This window comes from Calonectris borealis, chromosome 17 (genome assembly GCF_964195595.1).
Source record: "Calonectris borealis chromosome 17, bCalBor7.hap1.2, whole genome shotgun sequence".
Taxonomy (NCBI): domain Eukaryota; kingdom Metazoa; phylum Chordata; class Aves; order Procellariiformes; family Procellariidae; genus Calonectris; species Calonectris borealis.
In genome coordinates this window covers 16,275,308-16,290,033 of record NC_134328.1, presented here as the reverse complement: position 1 = coordinate 16,290,033, position 14,726 = coordinate 16,275,308, and the positions used below count along the sequence as shown (strand labels likewise).

Here is a 14,726-nt window from a genome sequence, read left to right as displayed (position 1 = left end):
CGATGGGACAGGGATGGGACTGGGATGACACGGGGCTGCCGCTGCTCCACACCAGCCCCAGGCTCCGCTGCCGGCTGCCTTAACCCTGCCCGCAGCCCCGTGCTCTCCCACCCTGCGTAGCAGGGCTCGTTAGCCGGGGTAATGCCGCTCACAGACGAGCTTTGGAGACCTTCGCTTTGCCACGAGCCGTTATCTGCACTGGAGTGGTAACTACGACCCCAAATCCCCCCGTCCAGCCACCCACCGGCAAAGATTAGGAGCTTCTTAATTCTCATTTCCGCAGCGGTTCTGTGGAGCTGGGAGGGGATTTAAATACTGGCAAACCCCCAGGCGGAGGCTTGTTCCCGCAGGGCCGTCCGGCGGGACCCCTGTCCCTTGTGGAGGTGCTTGTCCAGGGGGATTTAGGGCTGTAGACATCTCCTGAGCATCTTTGGGAAGGGCTGGAAGGATTAAACCCGCGGCGCAGGTTCAGGTGTGGGAAGAGTCGGAAAAGCAGCAAGTTAAAATAACAGTCTCTTATTTTATTACCAGCAGAGGAGCAGGTGGGCGGTGGGCGGGCGCCCGGCCGGGGGGGCCACCCCGACCTGCCTCCGCATCCCTGCCAGCTCCGACGCCCCGGCGGCTTTGGGGTGCTGCCGTTTCGGGACCCCCCCAGCCCCGCAGCCCTGCCTTCGTCACCTGCCCCCAAATCCTCGGTTTTAGGCATCGTTGGTCCTTACCTGCCTGCATGAGCGGTCTGTGGCTCCGGACAGGGGGGCTCAGGTGGTGGGGGTGTAACAGTAAACATTGGTTCACCTTAATGACGAGCTGGGTCATCAGGTCGGTGCCTGGGTTCGGTGGCACCATCACCAGTCCCTGGGCAAGAGGTTGGGACGAGCATTTGCAAATGCCTGGAGGAGCAGAGCTCTGCAAAGAGCTGGTGGGAGCGCAGATGGCACAGGAGGGAGCAGCCTGGGCAGCGGGGCCGGCGGGGACCTGGCAGGAATCCCCAGCCTCACCCCGGGCAGCACCCGGCACCGTCCGGCAGCATCCCCGGCTGCTCCCACCCGGCCCCTGCATCGGCTCCCCCGTCTGCCTGCAAACGAGGACGATGACGGATGAGCTCCTGGCACAGCTTCCTCCAGGCCACGGCACCCTCCCGGCACGGCCACCCTGCCTTTGCTCCCGGATTTTCCAGCTCCGATGACTCAGCTCCCTTTTTAACCCAGCAAGGGGAGCCAGGCGCTGCTTGCTTGGCCCCGCTTTTAATTTTTTTTTGGCCAGTCAGGTCATCTTATTTGCTACTGATAACGTTACCTCCTAGGATGCTGGAAGACAGCCCAGTCTGAAGAGAAAACTAAAGCTCCCTAAATAAGCTCCGAGGTATGGACACGAGCTGCCGGGTGCTGGGATGTCGCCCATGTGCGTAAGGCTTCACCTTCCTGTGCACAGCTCTGAGCCGTCCCGGGAATAACCACGCTCGGTTTGTCCGCAGCGCTGAGCCCTGCCTGTCGCCGTCTCCTTTTTTCCATCTCTTTCCCTGGGAACCATTTGGCTCAGGTGGGCAAAAGTTCATCTGTCCCAGAGGCTGTTTGGCTAATTTTCCTCCAGCCAAGATCCACGTCTGCTGGAGGGAACCCCCCATCTCTGCACAGAAATGTATTCATAAAAAAGAAAGAGAAAGAAGAAGAAGGAGAGAAGCCCCGGCGTGGCTGGGAAGCTGTCTCTTCGTATTCCAAGCGCGTGGTTCAGGTCTCGTATCGGCGGTGCACAGCCCATCCCAGAGGTACTCCAATCACAGTGTTGGTACAATCTGCCAAACAGACGGATCAGCTAGGAGACATTTCCAAAAGAAGCTGGAACAAGGCGGGAGAGGAAGGAATAAACAGCCTGCAGGGTGGCACGTTCCAGCTCACCCACTGCCAGCCCTGGAGAATCCTGTCCCTTCCATCCAAAATGCCACTGATGGATTTTGAGCTGTGCACCGCAGCCCGCCCCTGTGCACCAAAATCTGTGCACCACAACCTGTCCCTGTGCACCACAACCTGCGCACAGGTCTGTCCCGGGGCACCGCGACCTCTGTACCACGACCCATCCCTGTGCCCCACAGCCCGTGCACCACAGCCTCTCCCTGTGCCCCCCAGCCTGTGCTCCACACCCCATCCCAGCCGCCGCATGGGCTGCATTTCCACGTGCGACATGCAGGTGGGTGCCTCTGGCTTTGGCAGCCACCCAGCCACTGCTCTGCTTGTCTGGACGGCTGCAGGAGGGGCACAACCCCCCCGGGGTTGGGCTTCAAAGCCTCTCTCCCCGCTCGGCCTCCCGCCGGCCCTACCTTGGCTGAGCAGCTGCAGGTTTCGGACCTCCTCGCGCACCTGGAGCTGCAGGACCTGCTGCAGGACCTCCTGCCGCTGCGCCTCGTGAGCGATGCCCATGCGCTGCAGCTTCTCCCCGTTCAGCCGCAGCAGCGCCCGACCTGCAAACACGGCATCACTCAGCGACGTGGCGGGGACACCGTACCAGTGCAACTCAGCGGGAACCCGTGCTCGTGTGGGAACAAGGAGGCGGAAAGGGAAGAAATCCTAAAGTGCTCTTTCACCACCTGGACCCACAGGGATGGAGAAGCCTCGCAGGTGGCCCCACTTTCGGAGCACGCCGGGTGGCAGCTGGAGGTGCCCAGCCTCAGACAGGTACTGGCTTCAGCAGTCACGTAACCCATCCCCGCAGGCAGGAGCTTTCCATTTCTCTGCTCCACCTCCCGCATCAGGAGATGTTTTTCCGAGCGCACGGTCCCCGCGCGGGCTGGCCGTCCCGGGGGAACGGGGGTACCCATCAAAACACATTAGTGTTGCCGCCACCGTCCCCGGCGAACCACTCTCTCCAGTCCAGGGGCTATTAGACAAGGGATTTACAACCAGCTTTTGTCCTTGTTTCCCAGCGTACGTTTGCTAATGCTGCCTTTGTTTCCCATGCAAGGGCTGGCTGAGCTCTTGCATTAGGGCTCTGCATCCCTTGCGGGCAGCTCCAGCGCTCCCTTCCCCGCTGCCTTCTCCTGGCCCTGGCAGAGCCCTGCCTGGCCCTGCGCACATCGTGGTCGGACCGAGACGATGCTCGTACATAGGAGTCAAAGCCAGAGTCCCCAGGGGGCAAAGGGGAGGGAGCAGGTCCCTGAGGTTATTATCCTCCAAGGACTTGGCTGGGAGTTGGATTCAGACCTGGAGGAAGAAATTTGCAACTTGAACTCCAGCTGAGCAGAGATCTTTCCTCTTCCGCAAAAATTTCCAGCACTTAAAAAACTATAAAAATATTCTTATTATATTAACCTAGTCGAGGAAAAGACTCTTCCCCATCTTATAAACCACAATCTCCCCTGGGCAATTTATGCTCATTTTAAACAAGCTCCAGCCTGTCCTGCAGTTCACCCCAGGGACGGATGCCTCCTGCCCAGCCCGGGTGGGTGTCCCCATGCCCGGTGCCATGGGGCGGCTCTCACCCCAGCTGCAACTCCACGGGGAGAGGGGACAGAAATGGGGGGGTACGTCTGCCTTCCGAACCACGAACCTCCAAACAGCTATTGCCCAGGAGCACGTGCCGATGGTGATTAGTACCGGTGATTAGTGGGGATGTCTACCATACCTGTGATGGCGTGGTGGGAGAACGCCTCAACGTAGATGAGATAGTTATGCGGGCAGTGCTTCTTCAGCCATTTGCATACATCCTGCTGGGTCCAGAGCACCACGGGCTTGGCCAGGCTGCCCAGCGTGGGGCTGGTGTGGTAGATGCCATAGTGGTCGCAGGCACGGCCCTACAGGGAGCGGGAGGGGAGGGGGTTAGCGGGATTCAACCCTGCGAGGAGGAAAATGCCTGAGCCGGGAGGTCAGCCCCCGGGGACGGAGGAGATGCTGGCCGGCGGCACGGGACTGCGGCGATGCCGGCAGGCTTTGGCTTTGCACCCTCTGGAGTCTCTGGGCTCGCCCTGAAATAGCAGCATCAGAGGAACCGGTGAGGGAGGCGGGATGGGAGGTGAGGTGGGGGTCCTGCGCTACATAGACCCCACACCTGGGAGCCACCCGGCCCTCCTGCTGCAGGCAAGAGCCCCGGTCCCCCTCCCCTACGCGTCTCCCAGCCCAGCAGAGCATCGCACGGGCTGGGGAGATATCCCGGGGGTCCCCAGGGTCCCCCCTCGCCGGGCAGAGAAGGGCAGTGGGGATGGAGCCAGCGAGATCCTGGGGGGCAGCGGGTACCGGTGCAAAGCCATCCCCACCAGAAGTCGGTACCGGTGCAAAGCCACCCCCACCAGAAGTCGGTACCGGTGCAAAGCCATCCCCACCAGAACTCCCCAGGGAAGCAGCCAGCAGCCAGCTGGTGCCCTGGAGCAGGAGGGATTCTCCCTTTCTCTCCTGCTCAGCCTCCTTCAACCCTGAGCTGACCAGCCACGACGAGGTCCTGCAGCCTCCCGGGCATCTAAAGCCACCTCTGAACCCCACAGCTCTTTCTTGGGGTGCTGCCACACCCAGAGTCATGGGATAAATGCCATGCCCGGGATAACCAGGGTCACAGTCCTCAGCACTCCGATGTGCCCTGGCCACCCTCCACCTCCTGGAGACCTCTGCCACGCACCCTCGCCCCTTGCCTGGACTGCCCTGGCCCCCAACTGCCTGGGGGCAGGATGGGACCAGGACCTGCAGAGCACCGTTTCCTGGTTTTAACACCCAGGGGATATTGGTGAGCTCTCCGCTGCTGGTGATGCTGAGACTTCATCCTCGAGCAGCACCAGCAAACATCACTCCTCCGAAGCAGCTCCCGAGTTGCCAGGACTGTGCTGGGCTGGACCATGGGCAGGTGGGGATGCGAAAGGGGTCCCCGCTGCCTGCAACGGGAGGGGACTGGATTGTCAGGGTCCCTGCCGGCACGGTCCTCACCCATGTCCAGGACACGGCAGGGGCACGGCAGAAGCAGCAGCCGATGCGGGAACGTACCAGCATGGGAAAGGTCGACAGCGCTTGGACCGCGGTATGGCAATGTCGACCTCCATGTGTGAATATTGGCTAATTAAGCATGCCTAATAGAGGAGCGGAGATAATTAGTGTGACAGGGACTCCAGACATCCCGTTGTTACTGAGACTAATGACACGTCCCTGAGAGATGCTGGAGAGGAGGCAGCGGAGGGCAGCAGGGTCTGGGACATCTCCCGTGGCCCTGTGCCGGGCAATGCTCACCCAGGGGAGCATTTGGGCTTGGAAAGGGACCTTGCCTCAAACAGAGCTCGCCTGTGGCTACTGGGGACATTCCAGCGAGAGGGAAGAAGCCAAAATTGGGAGGCTGTAAATTAATAACCAAGGAGTCCATCTCCAAAGCAGAGGGAAAATGCAGTAGACAATGCACACAATTTGGTTTCCCAACCACACCAAACCCTCACCTTTCTGGGGACCCCCGGTAGCTGCCTGCCCCCCCCAGACACATCCCAGGAGCCGCCTGCCCGTGGGAGCAGCCCCAGCCTGCGCCTGGCTCGGCTCCTTCACACTCGGCTGAGCGTGCCGGAGAGCGTGCCGTGGGGAGGAGGAGGCGATTTGCTCTGGATTCACTAACAAGCAATGATGAGAAGCGGAGGGGCTGGGGGAAATAACAGCCAGCTTCCCGCGAGCTTCCCGCGAGCTTCCCGCAGCTATTATCCAACTAACCCTCCACGGCACGGCGGAAGAGGTGACAAACAACCTGCAATTTCCCTGGGCACGCTCACGTCTGCAAGCGCTTCACCCATCAGACACAGCCCCGCGCCGGAGACCCTCAGCATCCCTAAACCCTCCGCTGCCAGCTCGGGATGCATCATCCCCTGCGGCAGGCAAAGCCCCCCCCGCGGGTCCCCGAGTGAGCCCCTGGGTGGGAAGGGGAGGTGTAATGAATCACGGGCTCGTTTTCCAGTCGGTTGAGCGGCTCTGTCTCTCTGATAAACTCTCAGCTGTGAATATTGAGTGTTGAGGAGAGCAGGCAGGAGGGCTCGGAGGCTGCTCCCGCGGGGAGGCAGGAGGTGGCTGGGGGGAGCTGGGTGATGGGAGCCATCCCCTGGGAGCTGCAAGGAGCAACTCACGTCACCTCCCTTCTCTGGGGTGTTTTTCTTTGCTTATGGCAAAATTAAAACCTTTCTCCCTGCCAAATCCCTCTGGGAGGCACATAGTGGCTGGCGTGTCCCCGTGCAGGCAGCACTTGCAGGCAGCGCTGTGCAGGCAGCGCTGTGCAGGCAGTGCTGTCCCCATGCTTTTTGCAGAGGTGCAAGTGGAAAGGGACCAGCGGGGTGCCTGGAGGGGTGATGGGGACGAGAGGCACAGCACTGCCAGGACAGGGGGACCCGAGGGGCTGCCGCTCATGTAAGCATCACAGCGTGACGGTGGGGCTGTACCCACCCCTGCGGGGACCCTGCTGCCCTCCGGCGCCGAACCAGTCAGGTCCTCAAGATGGAAAAGCATCTCCATGTTGGAAGCTGGAAGCTGGGCAGTTTGATTTCCCCTGTTTTCTTTCCAGCTGGATGTGCTGCCTCCGAACACGGCTCCCAGGGCGTTACAAAGGGGTTAGGAAGCACCAGGAGCCGCTCACTGGGAAGATGCTCCTTCCCACGGCCGTGCAGAGGCAGGGCAGCAGGCAAATGGCTGGAAACCTTCATCTCACAGCCTCATTAATGCAATAAAGTTCAGAATTTTAGGAGGTCAATGGTCCAAACCTGGCTGAGAGACATACCCAAGCGCTCGGGGATTTTAAGGCATTATAAGGAACTTGGTTCTGGCACATTTACTGCAAAATTGTATTAAGTCCCAGCGCCAGGTGTGGAGGACGCACAGAGCTCACCCCAGCACAGCCCCCAGCCTGATGATAATAATTAAATTATTATATTTATATATATTACTATAGTTAAATGCCCAACAATCACAAGGGCTTTCAGCAAAACAGGATCTGAAGGCCTAATCCTGCAGAAAAGAGGAGATGCTCCTGCAGGGAATCGATGGGATGGGGGGGAACACGAGGAGCCGCGTTCCCCTGGGCAGCCCCGGGGCAGGGACCGGGGGGTGCGGAGGAGCCCGGCGGGTACCTGCGAGCCCTCGGTGCCCGGCTGCCGCAGGAGCTTGACGGTCCGGCTGCCGTCGGCCCGCTGGCTCCGGCCGTCGTGCCAGGTGAGGCTGCTGCCCGGGTTCCTCTGCAGGCGGTAGCTGAGGTTTTCGGCCGAGACCGTGTGCTCCAGGAGGCTGCGGCAGAAGCTGAAGTGAGCGGCGGCGGCTGCGGAGGGAAGGGGGGTGAGAGACGGCCACAGTCCCCCTCTGCCCCGTGCTTGGGCACCCAAAAACGCCCCTTCTACCCCACGGGACCTGTCGAGCTCGGCTGTACCCCCCACTGCCAAAATCTCCCCCCTCCCACCTTCCCTTCCCATTGCCAGGGAGAAAACCCATCAGCCCACGAACCCGCCGGCTGGCACCAGGCACCGGCAGGCGCCGACAAGATGTTTGCCCACACAAACCCCTCGCGAGCGATGCTTGTTTTGACACCCGCCTGCCGAGCAGACGTGGGGACCCGCAGCTGATCTTCGCCGCGTGGTTATAACCTCCCGCTCGTCACCGCCGCTCTGCCGGGGGAGACGCCGGGAGGAGGGAAAAGGGGAAGAGCCACTTTCCATGGACCAGGCTGACATTAATCTGCCGCCACCGAGGGATGGGAAGCAGGTAAACCCCACCCTGGGCAGCCCGATGGAGAAGGGGACGCAGATTAGTCCCCCCCCAGCACAGACCGTGGCTGCTTGGGGACGGCTGCTGCCACGCGGGCGCACAAACCTGCACACCCAGGTGGTGGCCGAACACGCGCCAGCCCATGACGATGGCCCACAAAGAGCCATTTACCCACGACGAGCGGTTTTTGTCCCTCACATTTGTGTTTTAATAAGCTGGGGGTATTCGGGTTGCAATGAGGATACAAAGCTTTTCTTGGGGGGGGCTGAAGGGACCCGGCTGCTGTGGAGGAGGACGCGTGGGTATTAGGGGCTCATGCGCTTGTCTGCTCCGGATAAAAGCCAGCTGGCTTGACATAAGCAGCACTGATCCGCAGAAGCAAAGACCAGAACATCCCCCAGCTCACCTGCTTCCACCACAGCAAGCTGGGCAAGTCATCGGAGCACCAAAAACAGAGCAGCACCCAAAGGAGATCCACCTCCAGGGATAACACACCCTGGGAGAGCAGGAGGGCTGGAGAAGACCTGCTGCAGCTCATTTTCATAACTAGTGGGTTTTAAGTGGGAAGAGGTTTCAGAAAGACCTCTCGAGCACATCTTCATGCAAGAGGAGACCAACTGGCCAAAAGAAGTCAAAATGGAGCAGGAAACGGTTGTCGATGTGTCCGTGTGTCCCAGGTTATCCAGATCACATCACACCGCCTTGCTCCTTAAACACACCCAGCGACAAGCATTGCCACAGGGAAACTGAGGCAGAGGACCTGACTGACGACTGGGGAATTGGTTTTACAGAAAACAAGCTGAAGGGAGATCCATGGAGAGGCTCGGTGCCGAGCAGAGGCAGAGCTGGCAAGGGTGGTCTCTGCGCCCATCTTGGGCGATGGGGATGTCTCCGATGGCTTCCTGCAGCCTCAGACACCCCGGACCCGGCGGGCGAGGACCGCAGCGGGCTGTGCTCCCTCCAGCCAAGGATGCCCGAGATGCCCCGGCTGTCCTGCCCCCGGCACCCCGAGCACCCAACCCTGCCGCAGCCGTGCTGGGCTACCCCCGAGCTGAAAACTGCCCATCCCGCCGGGCGCTGGGGGCAGATATGGACCTGGCAGGTCAGGGGGGCTGGTGCCAGAGGTACATGCTTTGGCTGCGCCGGGGCTTCCCCAGGATTCGCTGCTCAGTGAGGGAGCAGCAGGGAACGGGGCTCTGGCCACCAGCGGGACCTATATCCATAGGGGGCTATAGAGCATCTGTCACCAGCAGCAGGACGTGGGCATCTACGCTCCCCCAGCAAACAAGACTGGAGGCGAGAGAGCCGGAACAAGAGCAGATGGGAGAGAGGGGGAAAGATGAAGGGAAAAACAAGTTGAGAAGAAAGGCAGGGCCAGGAATGCCGGCGGCACCGCTCCCCATCGGGGACAGGCAGCTGCCGCCCTGGAGCCCGGAGCCCCCGGCAGCTCCTCCAGCAGCTCCTCCGGCAGCTCCTCCGCAGCCTCCCGCTCCCCCAGCCCAGCCTTCGGCTCCCAACTTTCCCATCACCCGGCGGCACTCGACATGGGTGAGGGTCGGGGGTGCTGAGCCAGGGCATGCGGGAGCGTTTCGGAGCAAGGGAAGGATGCGGGCAGAGGAGCCCCATGGCAGGGCAGCCCCTGGGCTGGTTCCGCACAGGGACACAGGGGTGGCCTCCGACACGGGCTCTCCTCTCCTCCCCGTGCTGTGCACAGCGGCAGCCACAGCAACGCCATGAGCACCCAGCCACCCTCCATCCCCTCCGCTCCTCTTTTGCTGAGCCAGAGGCTGTGCCCACCGGCCAGGGATGCACATGCAGCATCTTCCCCCCACCTCACCTGCCCCACAGTCCCCTGGTCCTGCCCTGCCGCCCCCCGGCCATGCCCTGCAGCCCCCCGGCCATGCCCTGCAGCCCCCCGGTCCTGCCCTGCAGCCCCCCTCACCTGGCTCGGGTGGTCCCTGCGAGCTGCGGATGGTGGAGACGCAGCAGAGGGATGGTCGGCCCTGCTGCATCTCGGCGGGAGGAGGGATGCGCGTGAGCGCTCGGCAGCACCGGCTGTCACGAGCGCGGCTCCGTCCCTGCCTCCCCTCATACCTCGTCCACACCTGACTGACTCCCCCGATTGTCTCCCTCCTGCTGCCAATAAATGGTGGCTGCACGTTCGCCCCGGCTCCGGCGCCGGGCAGCCCCCAGCTGGCCTCACGCAGGGAGGGGGGTTGTGAATTACACCCCCTCCCCGCCACCCCGTGGGCGTTTGATCCGCAGAGATGCTTGGTTTTTTCCCCGCGTGCTCCCGCCTAATCCCGCGGCAGGGCCAGCTGGCACCGGCATGGACGGGAAGCCTGGGGGGCTGCTGCGGGGGACGCCGGAGCCACCGGGCATCAGAGTGCCCTGGGGCTGAGTGGAGCCGTGGCAAGCTCGTGCGTGGCAGTACCGGGGTCACCGGTGACTTGGGATGTTCGGGATGCAGGCAGCGCTGGGGAAAGAAAAGAGGGAGCGCGGGGATGAGCATCCTTCCCGGGCAGGGGCTCAGCATGGTCTGCTCCTGCACCCGGCCAAAGCCGTCGTGGTTATGGCCATGGCTGGGGTCCAGGCAGATGGGGGGAGCCCGCAGCTGGCAGCGTGGGTCAGTGAGCAAACGCTGCGCTGAGCGTGGGGCACGGCACCTTGAAACGGGGATGCAGGAGCCTTCCGGCCGGCTGAGCCCGAGCTGGAGCAGAGAGGGGAGAGCTCGGCTCTGGTCCCTGAATGGCCACTGTACCCCCATCTTTCTGGGTCCCCACGAGCCGGTCTGTGGTCCCTGAGGCTTGTCTGGCAGCCCCGTGCGATGGACAACCTGCCGCCTGCTCACAGGCTGGGGAACCGCCACGGGCTCGTTTTCCCTCGGTGGCTTTTTGATCCATTTTGGGCATTTCTCCAGCCACACAGGACAGGCGGAGGGGGAGGCCAGGGGCCGCGTCACCGCAGGGGGACCAGCGGCCGCCTGCCCCGGGCGGAGGGACAGGGTCTGCGGCAGCAGCAGGGACAGACGCCGCTCCCTCCCCAGCCCGGCACGCCGCCGCTCCCTGCCTTTCCCTCTCCAGACACTTTTATGGCTGGTGAAACGTGAGCGCTGGAGGGGCTCAGAGCAGCAGCAGTCACTGCTGGGGAGAGGGACGGGAAACCTGCCGGGGACGGAGACCTCGGGGCAGGACGCGGCAGCACACAATGAGCCGGATGGTGAAAGCATCCCTGGGTCGGTCCCGAGGCTGATGGCTACCAACAAACCGGCTTCGAGCTGAGTTTCTGCGGGCTCTGCCTGCCTGCCTGCCCGCAGGTGTCCGGGACCTGCCCCGGGGGAAGCGGCGGCGGGGAGCCCAGCTGCAGGAGGAGCAGGCAGGGGCACGGAGTGGGGAGCCCAGCGCCTGGACAGGCAACACACTGCCCGCATCCACCTCCCTCCTCTGCCCCCGCTTCCCAGCATGGCCTCGGGGACATCCCTGTGGCTTTGACACCGTCGCACACACGGGCGTCCCGCAGACCTGCCCTCCCGCTGGGGACGTGCCTGCAGGCAGCTGCTGCGGAAGACAGTCAGCCTTCCCGGGGTCAGCCAGGCTTCCTGGGATTAGCGGCGGTCCCTGGGAGAAGCTTGGAACAAGCTTCGCAAGGAATGAAATCCCTTAGCACCAAATGGGGTGAGAGATTTGCCGACAGTTGGAGAGGGATTCGCGGGGAGCTGGTGGTCCCTCTGTGTTCCTGCAGGCAGGTGAAGGGTGGACGAGACCAGAGCTCTCCAGGGACTCCAAGGACGGGGAATCCACTCTGCTCATGGAGCAGCTTTTGCGAGGGACTCATCTTGCTTTTAGCGGCATCTGCATGAGCCATGAGCCCAGCTGGCATTGCCATTGCCCTCGTCCCCTCTGTCCCTTCCACACGGCTTCACCCTGGTGCGGGGCAGAGCTGCTGCTTGCGCTGGCAGAGCCCCCGGCACCAGCCCTGGGGAGACAGCGATGCTCTCTGGGACCTCCCAATGCATGTAATCTTCAAACCTATATCCATAGGATGTTCTTATGGACCAGATCCTGCCCTGAGCCACTCCCTAAGACCTGCTGGCCCTGAGGAGGAGGAGACCACATTCAGAGAGGACTGACACCCCCTCAAGCCTCTCCAGGTTCCCCTGGGGCGTACTTGCCCCGGGCCCTGGCTGCGATGAGCATTGCCCCAGCATTTCCCTCTGAATTCTCTGCTCGCGGAGGTGAGATGGGAGCCCTGCGGAGGGATGGAGCTCAGGCCGGCGGCTGCTCACTGCTGGTGCCTCCGGAGGAGGGAGGAGGAAGGGAACAAAAGGCAGATGTCCTTTCCGTCCTCCCCGTGCAGCACGGTGCCCTGGGTGCATGTCAGGGGAGCGTGCGTGGGTGATGCCTGCCTGCACGGAGGGGCTGGCAGCGCTGCGACAGGGGGTCCTGGGGCACAGCCTTTGGGGGGACTGTACATGTCTTTCGAGGTGTCTGTGCTCCTGAGCCCCCCGTGGGTACTGCCAGAAGGTCCCCGAGCATCCCAGGACAGGGGATCTCTGTAGGGTTAGGTACCCAAGAGAGCGTGGGGTGAGGGCAGCAGGCAGGACCTCGGAGTGGCTCTGGGCAGAGCAGGCTCTTCTGGCAGGAGGCAGGGGCGGGAGCCCACAGGCGCAGACACTCCTGCCTGCAGCGAGCCCCCTTCCACCTTGTCACACTCTTCCCGGGGGTCCTGCCTTGCTCCAGCACCCCCAGGCCTGTCCTGCCCTGCCCTAGCCCTGCCCTCACACTCGCACCACTCGCTCCAGCCAAATTTCCCAGTCCATTTCACTGGTACCCCATAATACTGGGGGTAGGGAATGGGGCCATACCCTCCCCGGGATGCTGAGGGCAGTAAAGGGGGATGTGGAGGCGCAGACCCCCGGGATGGAGGGGGCAGCACCGAGGGATGTAAGGAGGGAGGGAAGACCCCGGGGTGGAGGACATACTCCCGGGATGGAGGGAGCAGATCCCTGGGATAGAGGATTTACCCGCTGGATGGAGGGGGCAGCACCGGGGATGGAGGGTGGGCAGAGCCCCAGGATGGAGGGGCAGCACCGGGAGGGGATGAAGGGCAGATCCCCGGGATGGAGGGGCAGCACCGGGGAGGGATGAAGGGCAGACCCCCGGGATGGAGGGGGCAGCACCGGAGGGTGGAGGGCGGGTAGACCCCCGGGATAGAGGGGGCAGCCCCCCAGGGACGTGCCCGCCGCCTTTGGAGCTGGGGGAGGCGCGTCCCGCCGTGCACCTGAGCCCCTGAGCCCACCCCGCCCGTGCCCGGTACCTTCCATGTCCTTGGGCTGGCCGCAGCTCATCCTCCGCGCAGCGGGGCCGCGCTCAGGCGGGGACGGAGCCCCGCGCCCCCCAGCGCCGCCGCCGGCACCGGGCGCTCCCGGCCCGCCCCGCCCCGGTGCCCGCGCCGGGGGCGGTGCCGCGCTCCGCCACCCCCGGGCGCTCCGCCCGCCGCACCGCCCCGCCGCCAGCCCGCCCCGTGCTGCGCCCCGCCGCCCTCTCCCTTCCCCGAGGATGCCCCGCGCATTCCCCCGGATCCCCGCCCGGAGGCTACCGGGCATCATCCCCCCGGATCCCTGCCCGGAATCATCCCCCCGGATCCCTGCCCGGAGGCTACCGGGCATCATCCCCCCGGATCCCTGCCCGGAATCATCCCCCCGGATCCCTGCCCGGAGGCTACCGGGCATCATCCCCCTGGATCCCCGCCCGGAGGCTACCGGGCATCATCCCGCTGGATCCCCGCCCAGAGTCATTCCCGCGGATCCCTCCCCAGCCTGGGGGACAGGTCCTGGGGACAGCAGGGTCCAGCAGGCACCGTGCACAGGTTTTTGCTCATGTTTGCGGTGGGCACTGAGCAGAAAACAACACCTGGTTGTTCCCTCCTCCCCAAATTTCCTTTCTCCTCCTGACCCGCAGTTCCCCGGATGGGTGCCAGCAGGGTGGGCAAAGGAGGGTGCTCATCCCCGTGTGTGCAACATGGGCTTCTGGTGGGCGGCCGCAGTGCGAGTGGGCACCCAGCAAACCTCACTGGAGCGCAGCACGCTGGCACGGAGCAGAACGGCGTCTCCAGCACCCTTCACTCCCCTGGGGTGGCAACCCCGCGGTATTTTTGGAGGCGCCTGCCTTCAGCTATCGCACCCCACTCCCCTCCAGGGACCGTCACTGTCAGCCCGTGGAGCTGCAGAGGGGCCAGGGCTCCGGCTGTGCACCCTGCAGTTATCCCACACTGGGGTAGGACAGGGACAGGGACACCGCTGGGTGCCCAGAACGAGGACAAGTGGATGCCCGTGCTGCGATGCTTCACCCTTGCAAGGCGTTCCCCGTCACAAACCAGGCAGCACCCTTGCCCTTGTTTTAAGATAAGGAAAACTCAGGCTTGTGGGATGCAGGTTCCAAAACCACGCTCCCCTCTTAGCGGACGGCTCCAGCAGGGTTAGGCACGTCACGCGGTGATCAACCGCCGTGGGCTGGGGCTGTAAAGGTGCAGCGGGTGGTACTGACCCTACGTGGCCTCGTACCGGGGGTTGAGTGGCTGTTCATGGTGCTGGTATAGCTACGGCATAAAACCCACTCGGATCCAGGCTACGCAGCTGTGTGTGTGTGTGCAGCACTTATAAAAATTAAATTCAGCTCCCCAAACCAATAGGGGCTTTCCAAAATTTTGAATGCTCGCTCAGGAGCTGCTCCAGATGGAGCTCAAGCCCCCGACTAGGCTCAGCTCCGTGCCGTGAGCCGGCCGTGCTCGGCGAGCCAACTGTGCTGCCATGCTGGGACATTGGGCGACGAATCGCGCGCGTAGCCTGCAAACAGTCTGCTACTAAAATACTACTCCCCAGCCCTGGTCTTGGCATTCCTACTCCTACCGGTGCAAGAGAGCCGTCAGGGCAATATTACTCATTGTAGGCATCTGACTCCATCCAATAAAGAACGAACCGATTTTCCATTACTCGGAAATTCCCAGTTCTCCCTCAGTCTCTGTCTACACACGGAGCTT

At 62.9% G+C, this 14,726-nt stretch overlaps 1 protein-coding gene across 3 annotated transcripts; it reads right to left on the bottom strand.

The window, feature by feature from the left end:
* Window positions 1-502: 502 nt before the first annotated feature.
* On the bottom strand, window positions 503-13,108 carry SAMD10 (sterile alpha motif domain containing 10). 3 transcript variants are annotated; one of them, XM_075166109.1, is made up of 5 exons: window positions 13,005-13,108; window positions 7,061-7,245; window positions 3,616-3,784; window positions 2,315-2,455; window positions 503-1,835 (listed from the first exon to the last, which is right to left on the bottom strand). In XM_075166109.1, the coding sequence occupies exons 1-5, from the start codon at window positions 13,033-13,035 to the stop codon at window positions 1,813-1,815; spliced, it is 549 nt and encodes a 182-aa protein (XP_075022210.1). In that variant the 5' UTR covers window positions 13,036-13,108; the 3' UTR covers window positions 503-1,812. The 3 variants fall into 3 exon arrangements, with proteins under 3 accessions (XP_075022210.1, XP_075022209.1, XP_075022208.1); XM_075166108.1 differs by lacking the exon at window positions 13,005-13,108 and adding an exon at window positions 9,631-9,998 and having other exon boundaries at window positions 503-1,792; XM_075166107.1 differs by lacking the exon at window positions 13,005-13,108 and having other exon boundaries at window positions 7,061-8,124.
* Between the last annotated feature and the right edge of the window lie 1,618 nt (window positions 13,109-14,726).

Coding starts and splice junctions, on each gene's coding strand:
- SAMD10 (XM_075166107.1), bottom strand. CDS start 7,396: ATGGGAAGGGAAGGTGGGAGGGGGGAGATTTTGGCAGTGGGGGGTACA. Junction 2,456..3,615: donor CTCCCACCACGCCATCACAG/GTATGGTAGACA, acceptor CCGTGTTTGCAG/GTCGGGCGCTGCTGCGGCTG. Junction 1,836..2,314: donor CCTGCAGCTGCTCAGCCAAG/GTAGGGCCGGCG, acceptor GCCTTGTTCCAG/CTTCTTTTGGAAATGTCTCC.